Here is a 19,742-nt window from a genome sequence, read left to right as displayed (position 1 = left end):
CACTCATTAATGTTAATTGCGCTTGCTATAGAAAGCCCGATAAGGACACTTGATAAAATTCAAGCAGATGTGTGACAGTTAATAAATATTGTTATAGGATTTGGAAGTTCAGAAGCGGCAGTTGATTGACATGCTGTCGCTGCACGCCGCATCGTGTGTCAAGAACAATTCAACAACGAGGCAATCGCCTACAATGCAGTACAACATGATTCGTTCTTACGATTCTCCATCAACATTCCCCTCTTCGTTTGAAGCACACTCGCCATACATCCGACCCGAGTCCGCGAACATACTCGCATCAAGTTACACTTGCGCTACGCCGATAGGTGACTCTTCCGTGGACACGATTTCATCGCTGGACTCCATTTACCCGGCGCAGCAGTTGATTGAACAAGAATACAACAGGCCCGACAGCGTTCTTAGCCTGACTCCAACCTCGGATCCCAATTTCGTGACCACAGACGGGTTCCTGCCCAAAGCCACGAACCTCCTCATTCCGATTGACGCAGAGCAGGAATACTACGATCCTGATGTGAATTATAACTTGGCGAGCAATCAACAGTGCCATACTTATCCCGGATCGGCTGCAGACGCACAGACTAAAATCAACAACGGCCTGAACGATGGGTGTCTCGTTTAGTTTCGGACACATCTGTCGATCACAGTTCATTTTTGTCGGGTCCAAAATTTCTTTCGACACGTATACGTATATTTTAAGCTTTGGATATAAAATTCGAAATAGAGTATCACCGTTTAATTGTAATTCGCCTTGTCTTCTTTTATATACTAAAAAGTGTCGCACGAAAAATCACATAATCTGGTAGTGACGTGAATTGATCGTAAAAATTGATATTTACCATTCATCAGTGTGTCATGTGCCGTAAATAAGTCATAATAGACGTTCTATTACATAGTTCATTAAAATTGTTGTCAATAAAACCGTTTTATCTCGTAAATAACAAAAACATAAAAGTTAAATGGACGGAGAATTTATTTCGAAACGCATTCGTATGTCTACTGTGTAGAGCAACAATGTAGAGTTAGTGTGATGCCTGCTGTTATAACTGCGATTTTTTTGTCGTAAGAAATAAGATTTTTTGTGTAAAATTCAAGGTGCTTCTAATTTCAACACTAAAGCATTGAAATGAGATTTGTTTATTGTTAAAACGCGTTGTGAGAAGTCACATTTACTGTCTTATAACATTCAGATGTGAGCTGTGAAACAGTTCTTTAGGTAGGTCCATTAAAATATATTATTTAGATGTTAAAACCTAACAATTACCATGTTTGTTTTAATTTCTTTCAAGTTCTATAATTTTGCTTTGATTCGTTTTAAAATGTTTGGTTTTTGAAAGATCTGATTATTTTTGTATGGTGCAATTTAGTGTACGAGTAGTTGGTGTTTTTTTTATCACTATCGATTTATGGAATATTAAATTTACTGCCTTCTATTGAAATCTTAGACGCATAACGTAGTTCTAGTCTAAGGAAAATAAAGAAAAAAGAAACGCCCAAATCAAGGAATACATTTATAAAAATAGCATCACATAGATATTGTATATAGTTTAAATGTTTAGTACAAAAACATTTTGAATACCTCCTGTTAAGATTCCAAATCGTAATAGTTTTGTTACAGATTCATATTATTTTATATTTTATAATTCCAGAATATAAATTCGTTATCGCATGTAAGATAGTTTATAGATTAAGGTGCTTTAACTCAGGATAAATCGTGATATAATATTTGTTTTAAGCATTATAATGTTGATTACTAATTTATAGAGGCGGTATCCATTATTACTTTTAAGATTCCATATTTTAATAAACTCGATTATGAATTATTGAAACAATTGTTATTCTTATACATCGTGAATGTGAAAGGAAGAAAGGACTGAATTTAATGGCCTTCATACATATATGTACAGTTGATACTTATATAGTTTTTCGAGCTTGCAATGTGCAGTATCGAATTATCCCGCAAAACATTGTAAAATTTATATTTTGTTATGAAAGATAATACGTTTACGTGTTACTTGTTTAACGATTTAACCCAAAAGATAGCAATCTAATATAAAGTCGTAGACGTAATAATAAGGGTTTGTACGTTGTCTTCCTCGGGCAGATAATAAAACGAACAAAAATGAGTAGGACGAAGAGTCAGTTAAAAAAAAATGATAATTCAGGATTCGATCCCTGAAACGTGCCTTTGCAACCAGTGATCCTAGTCCATGCGGCCTTACCATCGTAGCGTACGGTCAGTCGCGTTAGCATTTATTTTTGTACTGTTGGTCTTGTTGTTGTGATAAAAATACATTATTTATTAAAGCAGAGCACAATAACTTTGTTATTTCTTGTACAACAAGATTGCCGAGTCTCCCATGTTTATGTAACATGAATCCATACATAATAAGGACATTTGTTGACGCTTTTAGAGACATAGTTCTACCGAAAATTTGGCGCTGATATATTATGTTATTGAATGAAAATTTTGAGTTGTATAAATTACCATGCCTGTAATTCAGCCATATATTAAGACATCAACCTAAGATAGCCTTTTTCTTTCAAAAATCGACACGATAACGATTAATAGGCATATAGTCTCATCACGTAGTATGAAGTGTCTTAAGATATTAGACATTTTTTTCGTAAATTGTCATTGGATTATCGTGTCGTTATTATCGTTCTACACTTCTGTAGTTGTACTGTTGTGTTGATCTATGTTGCAAACTTGTAAGGGACTGATTTGTCTATGTCAATGGGAATTTCTAGAAGTTATTAGCTTTTGTAGTTTGATTGTACCGTCGTAGTAATCTTATGTTTAAGATTAACTTTAGAAGGTATAGTTTCGGAATATGAAGAATGGTTACTTTGTTTTTTAATCCATCATTATTGTTCGTAACTTGAAATCAATGTATTTTTCCTAATTTCCTTACTGTTAGACTTATTGAATGAAATCTGTGTTTCATATGAATGTCGATCACAAGTGCCCTGTATTTTTAATTTTCCTATTTTTTGAGGAATTTCATAAATACATTATAATTTGGTTGTAAGAAGTAAAGATTTAGTATTATCCACCATTTATTTAACGATTGTTATTAATAGTTAAGATTTTACCATTCTGTATCTATAATCTTCAACTTATATTACGTTGTTAAGTCTTTTTATTACTACGCTGTACTAACTACGCTTTGATTTTTATAAATTTAGGTAACTACGAAATTTTTTTGAAATTTTATGTCACAAAGTGATTTCTGTATTAACTTATTCGGCTGTCTGTTATTGGTATAAACGTTAAATTTCATAAAATGTTGGAAGATAGTTTACGTAAGTGTTGTAAACATTATTTGTACCTGCTTCTTGAATACTTACCTAATTATATAGATATTTTGACAGTCAAAGCAAAATTATTGTGCTTATATATCGAGAATAAATCATATTATTCCATATCAAATATGTTTGATTTCCGAATCTCGCGAACCTGTTTAAATACATGTTGATAGTTATGGGTACGTTGTAGGACTACTAAGGCTTACTAGCGGTTGAGGGTGGAAGACAAATGCTACTGATAAAATGTTTACTACCACCAGTAAATACGCAAATTATAATTTTGCGGGTTTGATTTTTATTATACGATGTTATTCACTAATTACGTAATTCACTTGAATTGTGAACATTTGTTAAGTACGTATATCATTAGAAAAATTGGTACCCGCCTGTGGGATTCGAACACCGGTGCATCGCTAGATACCAACGCACCGGACGTCTTAACCCGACGACTAAGACTAAATATGTTTTCATGCCAAATATTACAGCTATCACTTTACCAAGATGGCCGCTATGAGCTGTCAAAGTTCGAGCGTCCCTATTGAAAAACCCTTTAAAAATAAATGGTCAAGTTAGTTTCTGTTGTACACAGCATTCCCTAGTACAAGAGAAATTGGATTTAAGTATGAAAAATGAAGAAAAGCATAATATTACATACGGCAAAACAAGTTTCTCTTCATTCACGTGCACCAAGTTGCACGCTCAACATTTTTTTAGTTTGGCTAGCTACTAGAGCGCGCTTTTTATTCTGAAAGCTACATTTTTAGTTGGCAATGTCTGCTTTTTATTTGTTGCATGTCCAATGTAAATTACGTATCTCTCTCTCTCTCTTCGATCGGTTCCTCACTGCTGAGGATCGTGACTCCGTCCGATTTCGTCAACCAACTGTCTCCATCGATCCCGCCCTGCAGCCCGGTGGAGTGCGTCGCTGATTAAATTAAATTACGTATACATTATTTAAAAAAAAAACTTTTTTCTTTTTATTTAATATGATAATATATCTTATTAACTGGACTACACAAATGCCATCACGAAATTGGTAATTATTAAAGGCATATTTACTGACGAAATTATAGTGACGTTGGGGAAATTAATTAAAAAAAAACCCATGAAGATTAAGGTCCTGTTTATTAAACAGAAAGTTATCGGATACAAATACAATTAATTTAATAATTCAGTATCTTCTGTTACATTCCGATGATTGAAGTGCGTATCTTCACCTAAAATAAAACAGTAAATTAATCACATAGTAAACATAATTATGTTTAATCTTCAAACATTATGTGCCAGGAAGCAGTCAGATTATAATGTCATGATAAAATGTGATTGGATCTGTACAGATTATGCTGTTTATATGAAAATTAGTTACGTTACGTCCGCCGTTACGTGTAGTTTGTGTTATTCTGTCAAACCTCTATATATCAATGCGGAGTTGGATTAATTCGATGTTAAACATTATATAAAATTTATATTCGTAATAATAAAAAAGGCGCGTCGATTAATAATTTACGAAATTGATACTTTCACCACGTCTCGAACAAAGGTAGCAACATGCTACAACATGCCTTCGTTGCGATATTCACTTGAGTGAAATTGTGGGACTACAGCTAGTATATACATATTATACTTCTGAGTCTAGGGAGGGACTTAGGTTCTCTCGTGTGTTTTATTCCGTATGTTCCATAGGGAATGCTCAGAGAAACTGTTTGAGATGATCTCATCATCTCACTTTTACCATAGCACCGCCTACCACCGGAGCAGAGCACATCCACACTACCCAGAACCGCTGCGGTCATTCACAGTACGTTTACAGAGATCTTTTCTGCCACGTACCATCCGATTGTCACGTACTTCCTTCCTAGGTGCTTTCTGAGTCAAAAGACGTTTGCAAAGAGTATATTTTAGACGACCATAAGCAACAGTAACCATTAAACAACAAGTGGGTCGTATGTTCTGCAACCATAATGACATTAAAAATATTATCTACCGTCTTACGTTTAGACTTAAAGAGCTAGGGTACGATTGGTACAATTGAGAGTTCGCCTTCTGTCTCAAGGTGGATGGCAGCAACGGTGTTGTGAGGTTTTGACGTCTATTGACCCCGGAAATCGCTTCAGACCACTTCCTTGTATCTAATATGTGTATGTACCTTCCCTTAGAAACTTTATTATCCCATGGCACCACTATATTCCTATTTTCAATACATACTTAAGTTTATTTATTTATTATTCAATTTAATTAATCATGATTCGAACGTTGAGTATTAATAAGTATGTGTACAAAGTTTTAGGATTTGACCGCCCGTATTTCTGTGATTTTAAAATCAAAAAAAACTTAACGATATTCTATTTATTTATGTATTTTCCGTCGTAAATCCACCAGGCCATATAAGTTTAGAGTATGTTTGACAAAATAACACTTAAAGATTACGCTTCCCTTTGCTAATTATTAACGAACATTTGATATAAGTCAATGATTGTTTTAAGCGGTGTGATCGTTGAAAATTACACCTTACGTTCTATGCAATAGGGTAGTTGACTGATCTTTTGTTTATTAACGGGTTTTTTCCCTATGTATGCTGATAAGATCGGGGGTTATACCAGCAAGGGTAGACGAACTCACGGGGCTCAGCCCGGCAAATTTACTAACACTAGTCCTAGCAAGGGCAGTAATACGATGAATCTACCACCGGATCGGAATCGCGATCCACTGAAAGGGTCCGGCGGAAAACTCAGTGGGCTGTGTCTGTGGATGAAACTCTTCGTCGTGTTCGACGGATTCAATGATATCGGTGACCGGTACTTGAAATGCCTAAAGGCACCGATCTTAGCCTGCCGAAAAGTGGATTTGGATGACCCGAAGTGACGTGTTTACGGCGACGGTGACTGTTTACGGTCCGCAGGGTCAGGTATGTTAACGGTTCAAGGAGAGGAGATCGAGAAAAAGAAAAGCATCACCATTTAAAAAAAAAACTTCCTTGGCACTATGGAACCATTTGTAACCTACGCTATAACAAAAACCCAAAAATTGGACTGATATTATTTACGCTATTGTATTAATTACGCTTACATATTGTATATTATTATTGTTATTGAAATTTACAAACTTAGACGGATTTAAAAAAAAAACTTCCTTATTGTTCATTCTATGCATATTAAAAAACATGCCTCAGAGGGTTAAGTCAAAGCAATTAAACTAAGGCACCAAACAAAAAGAAAACCGATCATATAGATTTATTTAAGTTCAGAGATAGTTTGGATTCCACCTACCGGACTGTTGAACACATATAGCGCCAACAAGACGTGACGTCATATCTTGCGATAGTGCCGTCTCTGTCTAGCATTCAATTAAAAAGCTAACAACCACTACTATACTACTAAATATCATTTCCATTACAAGTTCAATTTATAAGAAACATTTATAAAAATCAGTCATCTAGCCTATTACTAAAACAAAAAACAAAAAAAAATAAACTCATAATGAACTACGAATCTACACAAGACAAAGTGAAATAAAAAAAAAAAACGTGCAAACATTGTTAAGATGTGTTATGAGAGTCCCAAGCAATGTTAGTATCGAGCCATTAAAAAAACAATATTATTATTAGTTAGATACAAAATGAACGGGTTGCATACGTGTCGAAGCTTGAGTTAGATAGCTCTCGTCTCCATTATTATCACTTCAAACACTGTGACAAAAAGAAAAAAAATAAACATCAGAATACATAGTCAAAAAGGAATGGCGAATAATAAATCCACAATTGATAAATAGTTTACAAAGATTATCAAAAAATATGCAATCATCGATTTAAATGAAAATATTAAAATATAATTGGAGGAGTATTTATTGTTTTTTGTGTCTGTGTGTGTTAAATAAAATAATAAAGAATATATAAGTAGATAATTAAAATGATAAACAGTAACACACATTCACAGATTTATTTCTACGCTCCGAAATTACTGAGGTTGGTTATATTATTTTTTATTTAAATCAACTTACCATTTCGCCCGTTTCGACCAATCTTTTGGAGTCCAGTGTAAACATTTTGGATCGATTCTTAGCATACGTTTTTCCATTGCTTTCTCGTGTTGCTGAAGAGTTTCCTAATTATTGATAAGAAATATCAGATCATGGGAGTACTTTTATTTTTCAACCTAAATGGAGAAAACGTTGCTTTCGGCAATATAAAGACAAATATTTTTCCATTATATGTATATTTATATTTTTTAAACGACTAATCTACACAATCCCGATCTTAATTTGAGTTATAATAACGATAAAATTAACGTGATTTTTAAGCTATTGCATAGCGTTTATCGCTGGCTTTGAGCGCGGCGACCAAATCAAGAAATTCAGTAACGAAAATAAAACCTAACACCCCCACTCCGCCTACCATGTAACTCGCGTTCAACATTCACGCGTTGCGCTTGTGTAGTGTTTGTGAATAAGCACGCGGCGTGACGTCGCACTGCATGCGCATCATGAAAAGTCTGCCCATCTCTCTCTCTCGCGCGGTCTAGCTTATGAGTGTGAAGGGGACAGTTAATGTTTTGCTTTTGTTCATATTTATAAATATAACGTGGTCTTATTTTATTATTGTTTTAATATTAAATTATTATTGTCTAATTATAATTGCATGAGTTGATAAAAAATGCTATGCAATAGCTTTACCGCGGCAGTCCCCGAGTGCCACACGTGTTTTTTTTTTATAAACTACCCGATTCTTCATTAAGTTGAATTCAAATTTTAACGTTGTTTCCATTTAAGTGAATCACAAATAATTATTAATTAACGGTATAGATAACCTGGTTGACCGAGATAATGTACTGTCCCTTGTAGTAGTTGATGAGGTTCAAATTCTGCAATGTACTGATCACGTCCTCCTTCTTAATACTAGTCAGTTCGCAAATTTCACTAAAACAAACATTTTATGTAAGACGCAAATAAAATTTCTATTGTGGTTTAATTTTCAAGTCGGTCGTGGCCTAAATGATAAGACGTCCGATCATGCATACGTATCTAGCGATGCAACGGTGTTCCAATCCCGCAGGCAGGTACCAATTTTTCTAATGAAATACGTGCTTAACAAATGTTCACGATTGACTTCCATGGTGAAGGAATAAATAACATCGTATAATAAAAATCAAACCCGCAAAATTATAATTTGCGTAATTACTGGTGGTAGGACTTCTTGTGAGTCCGCACGGGTAGGTACCACCACCCTGACTAATTCTGTTGTTTAGTGCTTCAGCAATAATGCGTTTTAGTTTGAAGGGTGGGTCAGCCGTTGTAACTATACTGAGACCTTAGAACTCATATCCAAGGTGGGTGGCGGCGTTTACGTTGTAGATGTCTATGGGCTCCGCTAACCACTTAACATCAGGCGGGCCGTGAGCTCGTCCACCCATGTAAGCAATAAAAAATCTGTTTTATTTGTTTGTTATACCGACGGGTGAAATGCTATTTGGTTTAAGCGATATTTCGCTTAATACGCGAGATACACGTTTCACTTCAATGTTTTTGATGGCGAAACAATAAAATCACGCCACCATCGCCGAAACAATAAAAAACAAATGCGTCACAAACACGTAAACGTATAAACTATTCGTGACACTCACAGCTTTTATTAACGCCTTGTTAATCTTGAAATTATTAGCGATTTCAATCTGACGGTATTGCGTCACAATTTCGACTGATTATCACCGTGACGAATTGGTATGTATTGTCTACTTTTCATAACTTTGATTGTATCATTAGGGGTTACTATACAAGGGGATTCCGATGTCCGAATCGTTTTTTTAACTTCTTGTTTAACTAAAAATCTTAGTTTAGTGTTGCTGAAGTAATAATACGTGTATGTAGTAATTTTTCACTTACTTTATGGTAATGACTGGTTTTTCATTATCTCCTACAGGTTTGATGTGCAATAATATATCGAGTATGGTTTGAGCCCAATAACTTCTGTATGATAACAGTCCTAGGTCCGACAGCGGTTTCTCCGGAGAGCCCGTTTTACCTTCGAACTTTGACAATTCGTAACCTGAAAGAAACCACTTCGCTAATTATTTTGTAAATAAATATTTATAACTGGCTGACCCGGCAGACTTCGTAGTGCCTCAATCGACAAATAAAATACCTAAACTTTTGTATGAAATGAACTTTAAACAAACAAACAAAAGGAATCCGTCGGACGGGGGACACATCAAAGGAAAAACAAAATTGTTATTTTTATTTAATTCCGAGAATTTTCATATTTATCTACCTTTTAAACCTTCTCTGGACTTCCACAAATAATTCAAGACCAAAATTAGCCAAATCGGTCCAGCCGTTCTCGAGTTTTAGCGAGACTAACGAACAGCAATTCATTATTATATATAGAGATTACAATTATAATATAGTACATTGCACGGTGCACATACTATTTTATCTCCTACCAGGTCGAATGTTCGTGGAGTATTGAGCCGGGGTCCAGGGGCGAAGCCCTGGCCGGGGGTAGGGGGGTGGAGCCCCCCATACTCATAAAGTAAACAATTTAACTGTTTTGTTATTTTTAAATAAACTACTACTAATTGAATAAGAACTGTCTGATGAACTCATCTTTGTTTAATACTTAGCTATTAAATTTTATTGCCTTTTGTTTATTTCACTTTTACACTAAACACAATATTGCAAATTACCCGAGCACAACAATGGCGGAGCATTTTAGGTGCGTGAGAGCAGACGTAGACACTAACGCGCATGCGCACTTGTACCCAGGGAGGATAATTTTTTTTTTCCCTGTACAGCGGGAGGAAAACCGAACTTTCGGCGTAGGTAGGAGAAAAAATAATTATTGTACGGACTGATGTTAGGAGATTTAGAGTTGATATTTTAATTTTAACTTGGATGTCTTTATACTATGTATATGAGATATCATATGCGTTATTAATTAAATTATTATATTTTTATGCAAATTATTACTCACTAAATTCTATGAGTAATTTTCCATATCCCTTTCTTTGGTACGGAGGCAGTGTCAGTATACATGCTACGTTGTAGTCTTCTGTGCTTTCTTTTTCCTTCGAAAAATATCCCACTATATGGAATCCTGAGAAGACCAAAAAAACATTTGAGTCAAAAAATTGTGAACTATTTCAAAGTAACTGATTACTACAATCAATTAGTTAACAAGTATACTCGTCTAATGCTGAAAATAGAAGCATGAGGGGATTCTTAAAGTTTATTTACAAAGCAAAAATAGTATAAGTAAAATCGCTTAACTTCCATGACTTAATTAATATCCAACCGTTTGGCTCTGAAGTCAATTATATTTCTTTTAGATAAGACAAATTGATAGGCATTTAATGTTAAGTTGTCACCAGAGCCAACATCTTACAATGCGCACTATCATCAATAAGTTCCGATACGTTAGTTAATGCACACGACAGATGCCGGTCATTTTTCGATGAATATCTTTGTCGCCTTTTATGACGATAACTAGATTTCAGGTTTTATAAAAAAAAACACTTTTTTCTTTTCTTTTTCCTACGCAAGCTGATAGCCTTGAGAGGCTATGTCAGCGTAACCTAACAAGTAGGTGAGCTCACGGGGCTCAAACCTGACGACGTTGCTAACACGAACCCTAGCAAGAGCAGTGCTTCGCAGAATCTACCACCGGATCGGAAACGCGACCCACTGAGAAGATCCGGCGAGAAACTCAGTGGGCTGTGTCTGTGGGTTAATTTACTTGCCAAGCCCTTAGTCGACGGGTTCAACGAAAATGAAATAGTGTATAACAAAATGATTACCTCGGGAATCGAATTCAGTCATGACGTAAAACAAGAAAGGGTCTGTATCGTAGTACAAGGTTTTGTGGTCCAGAAATAATTTAGCTAAGAGACACAAGTTCTGCGCGTAGCATTTGTTCTTGCGTCCGTCTATCTCGAAGAACGATATGCTTCCTTTGCGGTAAATCTCGTTGCCCGGCGGATGTTTTAGTTTGCATTTGATCTGGAAATAAGAATTACATCTATATATTAATACGCGAAGCGAAAACTTTGTACCCCTTTTTACGAAAATTGCGCGGACGGAGGAGTATGAAATTTCCAATACTTATAAGAGAATATAGAGAAGGAGTGAAGACTGCAATTTTTTTTTTTTAATTATGCATAATACATTAAATCAATAAAAAAATATTACACACACTACCATATATTTGACCCAACACTACACGAATATATACTCTTTGTTTATTGTCAAACTTATTGTTTATTGTTTAAAGTTTGTGGTCTAATTGAGAATAGATTAATATTGTTTGTCTTTAATGTTATTTATCAATAATATAGTTTTGGAGAAATCTGTGATTATATTATAGAAGTATAATATTATGTTTAACAATAGAACCATAATAATGTTGAAATATACAATTTCAATTAATTATAGTCGAATTTCGACTACTGCGAGACCACTAAAATTCATTTTTATTTTTTATTGCTTATGTTAGATGTGTGAACGAGCTCAGAGCCCACCTGGTGTGAAGTGGTTACTGGAGCCCATAGACATCTACAACGTAAATGCGCCACCCACATTGAGATATAAGTTCTAAGGTCTCAAGTATAGTTACAACGGCTGCCCCACCCTTCAAACCGAAACGCATTACTGAGTCACGGCAGGAATAGGCAGGGTGGTGGTACCTACCCGCGCAGTTTCACAAGAGGTCCTGCCACCAGTAATTACGCAAATTATAATTTCTCGGGTTTGATTTTTATTACACGATGTTATTCCTTCACCGTGGAAATCAATCGTGAACATTTGTTGAGTACGAATTTCATTAGAAAAATTGGTACCTGCCTGAGATTCGAACACCGGTACTGTCGCATCGTTCGATATAAATGCACTGGACATTTTATCCTCTAGGCCACGACGACTTCAGAAGACTTTTATTTAATTAAAAGTTTAAAGTTCCCTAGGAAGCGCGATGTCGGTCAATAGACTTTAATATATACAATATGATTAATCGTTATTATAATAACACAAAAGTTTCTTACCAAGTGTCTTTCGAGGCATTTTTTGCTTTTTCTATATTTCAAACAGAACTCACAGATGTATATGCAAGGGAGATTCACCATTTCCTGAAAGTATAATTGTAATTCATTATTAAATGTCTAGTTTAAATTTAATGACATTATTTATTAACACAGTTTTATAACAGTGTTAAAATAAATACTCATTGCAAATTCGATGGCACTAATAAAAGTATTTTGAGCTGCTTTAGTACATTATCTAAAGATGAATTATTAGAAAGTCACTCGAAAATAGTATTTATTGCTCCAATTCAGTGGTTCTCAACCATCGGATTGCGGCATATTGGTATGTCACAAGATTTACAAATGTAAATTTTTTATCTAAGTTTACCCAAAGGAATTGCATCTCTGCACGGGCCATATATATAACTGTCTACTACATATTAACTTTATAACTTTGTTTAGTAGATTATCGATATTTAATTTAATAACTATGCAAAATGAATAATATGAATATAAATATACCTACAACTATTATTTATGCATTTAAATATGTGAAGTGCTAAAAAAGGTTGAAAGCCACTGCTCTAACCCAACAGACAATTACGGCACACCTGGTCTTCTTGAAGCCCACAGAGGTCAACAGTGAAAAACAGACTTCTCTATAAAATGCATAATATTTAAAACCGATAGCGATTAATTAACAAATATTTAAAGCCGATAGCGATTAATTAACAATGCATTTCACCTGGGGGTATGGCGCGAAGTACCAAGGTCGTATCCTGTGCCGTCCCAGTTCTATCATCTCGATGTTCTTCATCCGCGTGACGAGATCGTCGTGTCCGTGCGCGACCAGACTGCCGGACTGTCGCGGGCGCGCCGTCGGCGTCGCCGTGCCGCTGGCCGTCGCGTCCGCTTCACCTTCTTGTGACGGCTCCGAATGTAAACTGACCTATATGAGACAAACATTACCTCTGATAGTATCGTGGCGTGCAACGTCTTTGACAGGACATAAGACCTACAACGACTAGACATAGACAAAAGACGTCGTGGCAAGAGTAAGACGTCCGGTGCATTCGTGTTGAGCGATGCACCTGTGTTCGAATCCCGGGCGGGTACCAATTTTTCTAATGATAATTCGTACTCAACAAATGTTCACGATTGACTTCCACGATGAAGGAATAACATCGTGTAATAAAAGTGAAACTCGCAAAATTATAATTTGCGTAATTACTGGTGGTAGGACCTCTTGTGAGTCCGCGCGGGTGGGTACCACCACCCTGCCATTTCTACCGTGAAGCAGTAATGCGTTTCGGTTTGAAGGATGGGGCAGCCATTGTAACTATACTGAGATCTTAGAACTTATATTTCAAGGTGGGTGGCGCATTTACGTTGTAAATGTCTATTGGCTTCAGTAACCACTTAACACCAGGTGGGCTGTGAGCTCGTCCACCCATCTAAGCAATAAATAAAAACAATTATTAATATTGATATTTTACGTCATTATCCAAAGAGGGCGGTTTGCGTTTTCTGTTCATCTTTTTCTGTAAGGCTGCTGCGAGGACTGCTCCTCCATTGACCAGTGACGACGAATCATTTACCAGGGTCGGACTGGCAGGTCGGGACACCAACTGTCTTGGTTCAACCACAGCTGTGCAGAAAACCGGGAATGTAGTATTTTAAATTAAGAGTAATTTGACACAATACTGCAGCATTTCACATTAATAGGGCTTCACGTCAATAGAATTACAATATTTCTTTCAATAAATAAACGCCAGAATTAAACAATTGCTTCATTATAATTGCTATTTTTACAGTTGAATCTGTCGTTTTTTACTGTCGTTCCGAATAATTTAATGTTTTTTATGTCACGGATGACTCGTCATACACAGTTAAGACATTAAGGCGTAAAAGTAACCTTAATTATATTTACGACTGGCGAAAACCGAAGAAAATACTAAATTGCTTAATTGTCACATTAATTGGTAATAATTACTAACATGATCATTATATGTTAATCAAATATTACCATGACAGAAAGTATTCATATTCAATATATGGACTATGGTATTACTGGTTCTCACAACTGAGCTTCAAACGTGCTTATAAGGGAACAAGAAACTATTTTTATTTCTAAGCTTACAACTTGAAGGCTACTGATCTGTTGCCATGTTGAATAATATGTTGGTAACTAAACAATCATTGGGAATAACATCAATGAAGCTGACATTATACATACCAGTAGCTACTACTGCTACTGTTTAAAAGTACAAAAAATAAATTTATTGATTTAAGAATAAAAGCATGACATATCTACCTAAATAAAAGCATATTACACAAAATAAATTATTATGGTACATTACCAAGTGCATTTTTTTGTGCGGAACCATTGAGTGCATTGCTAAAATGGGCCTTTTCATGTGTTTTGGGTTGGGTCAGTTGATTTGTTATAGTTCTAGCATTACTAGACTTCTGATTCTCATTGCAGACTGTGTCATCTGCAGACAAAATTTTGGTTTTATTGCCAATTGGTTGATCATGGTTTTTTGGTAACACAAACTAACCTACACTTGGCACGAGACATTGTACTGGGCAAAACAAAGAATTATACAGTAACAAAATAAAAGTACAAATATATTCTACTATATTAATTATAGCATTCAAGACAACATCAACTAAAGCTAGAAATATAACACATTAAAGTTTGGACTCTATTTGTTTTACTGCTTTTATCCAGTCCAACATGAACTGTCGGGTGGAGGAAAAATAGCAAGTAATAGTAGAAAGTAATATAAATCATGCAATTTATTACCAAATCCCATTCTTTATCTGTGAAGTTGAACTTTGAATTGTTTAAAATTAAGTGAAATGACCATAACAATTAATTAAGCTCTAAAAACAAAGACACATACTAATAAAAGTAGGCATAACGCCACCTCCTGATCCAATGAGTGTTTTCTTTGGAGTAGTTGTACCACCTGTTGCTGTTCCATCCCGTCGAGGGAATTGGACTTTACGAGTGTCCAACCAAGATTCACCCACCCATTCATCGAGACGTTTATTAACTGAAAACAATTTTATGTTTAAGTCTAATTTCAAAATATTAAGCACTTCATGAAAAACAGGAGAAAATATTTTTATTCTGTTAATACATACGTATGCAAGCTTACAAGACACCCTATCACAAGTGTTCTTTGCTTTTTCTGCTACTAAATTGGATTTTTGTCCATTTACCATCCTTTGGTTTTTTAAATTAAGATCTCAATTAGACATGTGCCTTTGTAGAACATTTTTAAGTATCCTTTAAGTTCAATCTACTAGATTGTTTATCAATTACACATATGATAACAAGCTCACATTAGTTATAAATTTATAAAATGTCTCAACATAGGTAAGTAGCTTTATTTTAGAAATTTCCCATATGTATAACAAAATTAAAGCTTATAGATATAGGTAATTAGCTGCTAATCTAGCATCACAGTCAATTTCTTATCAATGTTACACACAATTTTTCCAAAATGAATAACAAACATACCCGTTCATTATTTACTCACAATCAACATAATGCACGTAAAATCCTCTTTGGCCCTGAACTTCTTTAATACTTATAATTTCGGCGAGTGGCCAGTCGTCTCCTCCTTGCATACGAACAGGAAGACGGCATCCCTCAACAAGCGATGACTAAAACAAAAAGATGATAAATTAATCTCACGGTATTATATCACATATATATTCTAAATAAGCGGAAATCACCGTTGAATCACAAAATGTTGTCAATTCATCATCATTTTCGTTCATTTTAAAATAATAATATTATTTTTTCACAAAAATAACTATTTGCTTTGAATGCTTAGCTGTCATTGCTGTCAATATCAAAGTAATCAGATTGCAGTCAATCTGACATTAAATAGGCAAAGGGAATATTATTCATAAGTGATTAGTCTAGTAACGAAAATTGAAATGTAATAAATATTGAGAGTTCAAGCGTCTACCGATTATGTATTATTTAGCGCTTACGTAAATCTGCAGATACCAATCATTGATATGTTTTTTTAGCTATTTCGTAATGTATATATGGGCGAATGTGCTCGTGAGTCACAGCTTACCTTGTCTCAAATAGTTACCGGAACACAAATATATAATAGCAATGTAAAAAGTGTAATGGAACGAAATGAAATGATATCAATTCACTAATTCCTTACTTTGCCTTGGATCATTTGTATCGCATTCGGCTCAAAAGGTTGAACTACTCATTGTGTAAAAGAAGTGATTCTGTTTTGCTGGTTTTGACCTAGCGGAGTATCTCGGGAGTATTAACGGCCCTATCCAAGCGGGAGGGATTAGAGAACCGCTGGTCGTCTTGACAAACGTCAAACTGATGAGCCGTGATGTGAGGCACTGAGAAGAGATGCGCCGTTGGGTTGTTGAGTAAAAGCAGGTTTTGTTAATTTCCTCGTGCGCTAAAACTGGATTACATGATTTTTTGAGAATCAAATAAGAATACACACGAATAAGATAGAAATTAAGCCATAGAGTAATGGAACCCTTCAATCGCGTGATCGAAGATCAGAGTGTCTCGAATGGCTTATAGATGTTGTCATTGGCGACATGGGCACGTGGAGAAAGTCTAGGCTTTCTACTAGGCAGTATTAAAACCCTAATAATTTTGTCTAGCAATCTGTGGTGAACCCCGCTAGAGGAAATAATTACATTTGTAAACTTTTCGCGGGTTCCATTTAATTTTTTACACGTTGTCATTCTTTTAACGCAGAAGTTGCTTATGAACATGTGTTAGAAGCAAATTTTATTTTATTTTGTTCTGAAGATGTTGTCGAGAGCAACTTTGGATAAGTTATAGATAGACTTTTCGCTCCATTAACTCCTCGCTCCATAGACACCAATAACAAAAATCGTTTTTTTATGTTTGAGAAATAGCTGTTGGAAGTCTATCCAGTTTTCACCAGGACACGTGGGCGAGCAAAGGTTCAGCCAGGAGAGGTGGGAATAAACACGTTTAGCTGGGCTGTGAGCCGTAGCCCGTGGATTGGGTAGCCCTGTGGAGATCGTAGGCCAACTCAGTTAACTTCAAAGGAAAAACTAACCTTGTTTTATACACATTATTATTTAACGTGTTCTTACCAAGAATGAACATTTACCTAATGAGTTCCCGATAGGTATGTCCTGTTGCAAGCGCCTTGATCACGAGTAGACTGAAGACTGCGGGTAAAATATTAGGAGTAGAACTGTCCACATTCTTTATAGTCTGTGTTTGGATCTACTGGAACTCAATGATCACCCTGACCAAATACCTTCATAACCACATGTACCGAGCGATAAATCCTTTAGACGATGAATTCAAAACTTTCATTTCATGTGAATCAAACACTTGAAAAATAAGTACCAGCTCAGTATCAGACTACTCTATTTTCTCTCTGTTACAGAGACAAATAATGATAGTCCGTAAATTCATATTCATTTAACTGCCTATGCTATCAGTTGACAACATTTCATTGAATTGTAGGATGAAGTATGTGCAGGAAGACACTGTCGATGCTTGTTGAGCTTTAGAAAAATAGCTTTGTTGGTCCATCCAAATGGTACTTTACAATGTAATATCTATGTATGTATTTTGCAGTCACGAAATTGGGCAATAACGTTGTACCACCATATTTAGGCTTGATCTATGCCGTCTCGAATAATGAAAGGAAAATCTTTCGATAAAAACATTATGCAACGTGATTATGAATTTTCTTTCGGCATCGGAAGGTATGACGGAATAATAAAAAAGGAGGATCAGCTCTATTAGTTCTTTGAAGAGCTTATATGAAAGATGCCGTAGAATATGAATAGAAGCCTAGACTTTCTCCACGTGCCCATGTCGCCAATGACAACATCTATAAGCCATTCGAGACACTCTGATCTTAGATCACGCGATTGGAGGGTACTATGGAACCATTTTGAAATAATTAGTAATTGAGATCCCCAACCCAAAGGTCACACCAAGGTTCACGTTTAATCTTCATTGTTTCTGATCTTAAGAAACGCTTAATGAAATTATCAACATTCTAATTAATAATTATAGGTAATTGGTTTATTGTAATCCGAATTTAGACAGAATACAACATGTATTGTCAATCACTCTGACTGAAACATAAGTCTCAGGCACTATTATTTTCAACCGTAAAATCAATGCCCAAAAGATTTATAATGCTTAACGAAAACCAACCGCCTTATTAAACAAAATGGATATCAACTAAACAACATTGTCGTGGTGTGCATCCTCTTTGACTGGACATATGACCCACAATGACTAGAAGCCATAGACTAAGGCGGAGACTTGACGCTTGACGAACTTTTCTAGACTAAAGAAGACGACAGGAAAAAGGAAAAAAAAGAGAAAAGTAAAAAACTTTATACCCTAATAGACGACACACGAACGACCCCGTTCAAACATCTTTTAATTGAAATCCGTTCTATATGTCCGCCGGTATAAGTAAACAAGGCTCACCAGACATTCTATTTTCGTATATGCCGTCATATTTCGATGACGGATATTCACAAGCCCTCGGGCTACGTTCGTGTTGTGCCTGCTGCCCGGGAGCTACCCAATCAGACCTCATTGTTTGCAGGACATAGTCCATCGGTCTAGGCTATGTTCGTTTCAAAAAGATAAACAAACATGATGTCGTTTAGGTTATTCCTAATTCAAAACAAGATGCCCTCAATTTTGTTTTTTTATTTGGGTTCAGACAATACGAGTATAACAATATATTTTAAAAGTTAGTTCTAAAAATCAGAAAATTGTTAGAAAATCTGCTACATTTTTTAATCTTTTAGGATATTGGGTTTTTGTGTCGAAGCTGTCTTGAAAGGGTTTTATTGCATAGTCAAGCTAACGACACCATTCAGGTAGTTTGAAAAAACGTTCCAAATTCAATTGTTCCAAGCTCTCGCGTCCGATAATAAAAAAGTATACCTTGACTTCGTACTGTATACTGCACCTAGCTTTGATCTAGTGCTTAAATGGGTGAACGAGCTCAGAGTCCACTTGATGATAGATGGTTGCCGGACTCATACACATCACAACGTTAACGCTGCCACCTATCCAAAGATGTCTGAATTATATTTTATAATTATAAAGGCTGTTTCACCTTTCAAATCGGAATGCACGACTGCTTCGCTGAAGAAATAGGCAGGGTAGTAGTTGTCTTCCGTGCCAGCTTAAAATATGTCCCATCACCAGTAAGACAGAATTACTGACTTGAAGCAATGGTCATTTAATATCAAACATCCAAAGATTTGCAGGGATGATGTTTTATTTCATGGAACAGGAGAGGGAAGACGAGCTCTCCCTCTCCCGTTCCGCTGTTTCCTTCTGCGAGATGGTGTACTCGCAGAATTCGAGCATCACCTGCC

General features: G+C 35.6%; 2 protein-coding genes across 12 annotated transcripts in view; one reads left to right on the top strand and one right to left on the bottom strand.

The window, feature by feature from the left end:
* Atf3 (Activating transcription factor 3) overlaps nucleotides 1-3,446 on the top strand; it is a 69,959-nt gene extending 66,513 nt beyond the window's left edge. For both annotated transcript variants that reach the window (XM_028171681.2, XM_028171678.2), the window contains one exon: nucleotides 98-3,446. In XM_028171681.2, coding sequence (XP_028027482.1) covers nucleotides 98-640 — 543 coding nt within the window. In that variant the 3' untranslated portion in view covers nucleotides 641-3,446. The remainder of the gene's footprint in view (nucleotides 1-97) is intronic.
* A 987-nt stretch (nucleotides 3,447-4,433) lies between these two features.
* Tip60 (Histone acetyltransferase Tip60) lies at nucleotides 4,434-16,213 on the bottom strand. 10 transcript variants are annotated; one of them, XM_028171621.2, is made up of 14 exons: nucleotides 16,080-16,213; nucleotides 15,881-16,007; nucleotides 15,239-15,391; nucleotides 14,690-14,824; nucleotides 13,826-13,977; nucleotides 13,075-13,278; nucleotides 12,351-12,434; nucleotides 11,112-11,313; nucleotides 10,289-10,411; nucleotides 9,202-9,364; nucleotides 8,130-8,238; nucleotides 7,324-7,427; nucleotides 6,960-7,012; nucleotides 4,434-4,544 (listed from the first exon to the last, which is right to left on the bottom strand). In XM_028171621.2, exons 1-13 carry the CDS (start codon nucleotides 16,122-16,124, stop codon nucleotides 7,006-7,008), a joined length of 1,608 nt encoding a protein of 535 aa, XP_028027422.1. In that variant the 5' UTR covers nucleotides 16,125-16,213; the 3' UTR covers nucleotides 4,434-4,544; nucleotides 6,960-7,005. The 10 variants fall into 10 exon arrangements, with proteins under 10 accessions (XP_028027422.1, XP_028027424.1, XP_089590901.1 ...); XM_028171623.2 differs by having other exon boundaries at nucleotides 7,324-7,415; XM_089734775.1 differs by having other exon boundaries at nucleotides 15,263-15,391.
* Nucleotides 16,214-19,742: the final 3,529 nt, after the last annotated feature.

This window comes from Bombyx mandarina, chromosome 18 (assembly GCF_030267445.1).
Source record: "Bombyx mandarina strain Sakado chromosome 18, ASM3026744v2".
Taxonomy (NCBI): Eukaryota; Metazoa; Arthropoda; class Insecta; order Lepidoptera; family Bombycidae; genus Bombyx; species Bombyx mandarina.
The sequence above is the reverse complement of the archived record's forward strand: the minus strand, read 5'-3'. Positions and strand labels throughout refer to the sequence as shown.

Bases quoted from the DNA above. Each gene is read 5' to 3' on its own strand.
- Tip60 (XM_028171621.2), bottom strand. From the start codon at position 16,124: ATGAACGAAAATGATGATGAATTGACAACATTTTGTGATTCAACG. The intron at 14,825-15,238 runs GTATGTGTCTTT...TTTTGTCTGCAG, and splicing joins CGTTATGCCTACTTTTATTA to ATGACACAGTCTGCAATGAG. The intron at 7,428-8,129 runs GTTATCTATACC...ATCAATAATTAG, and splicing joins ACATTATCTCGGTCAACCAG to GAAACTCTTCAGCAACACGA.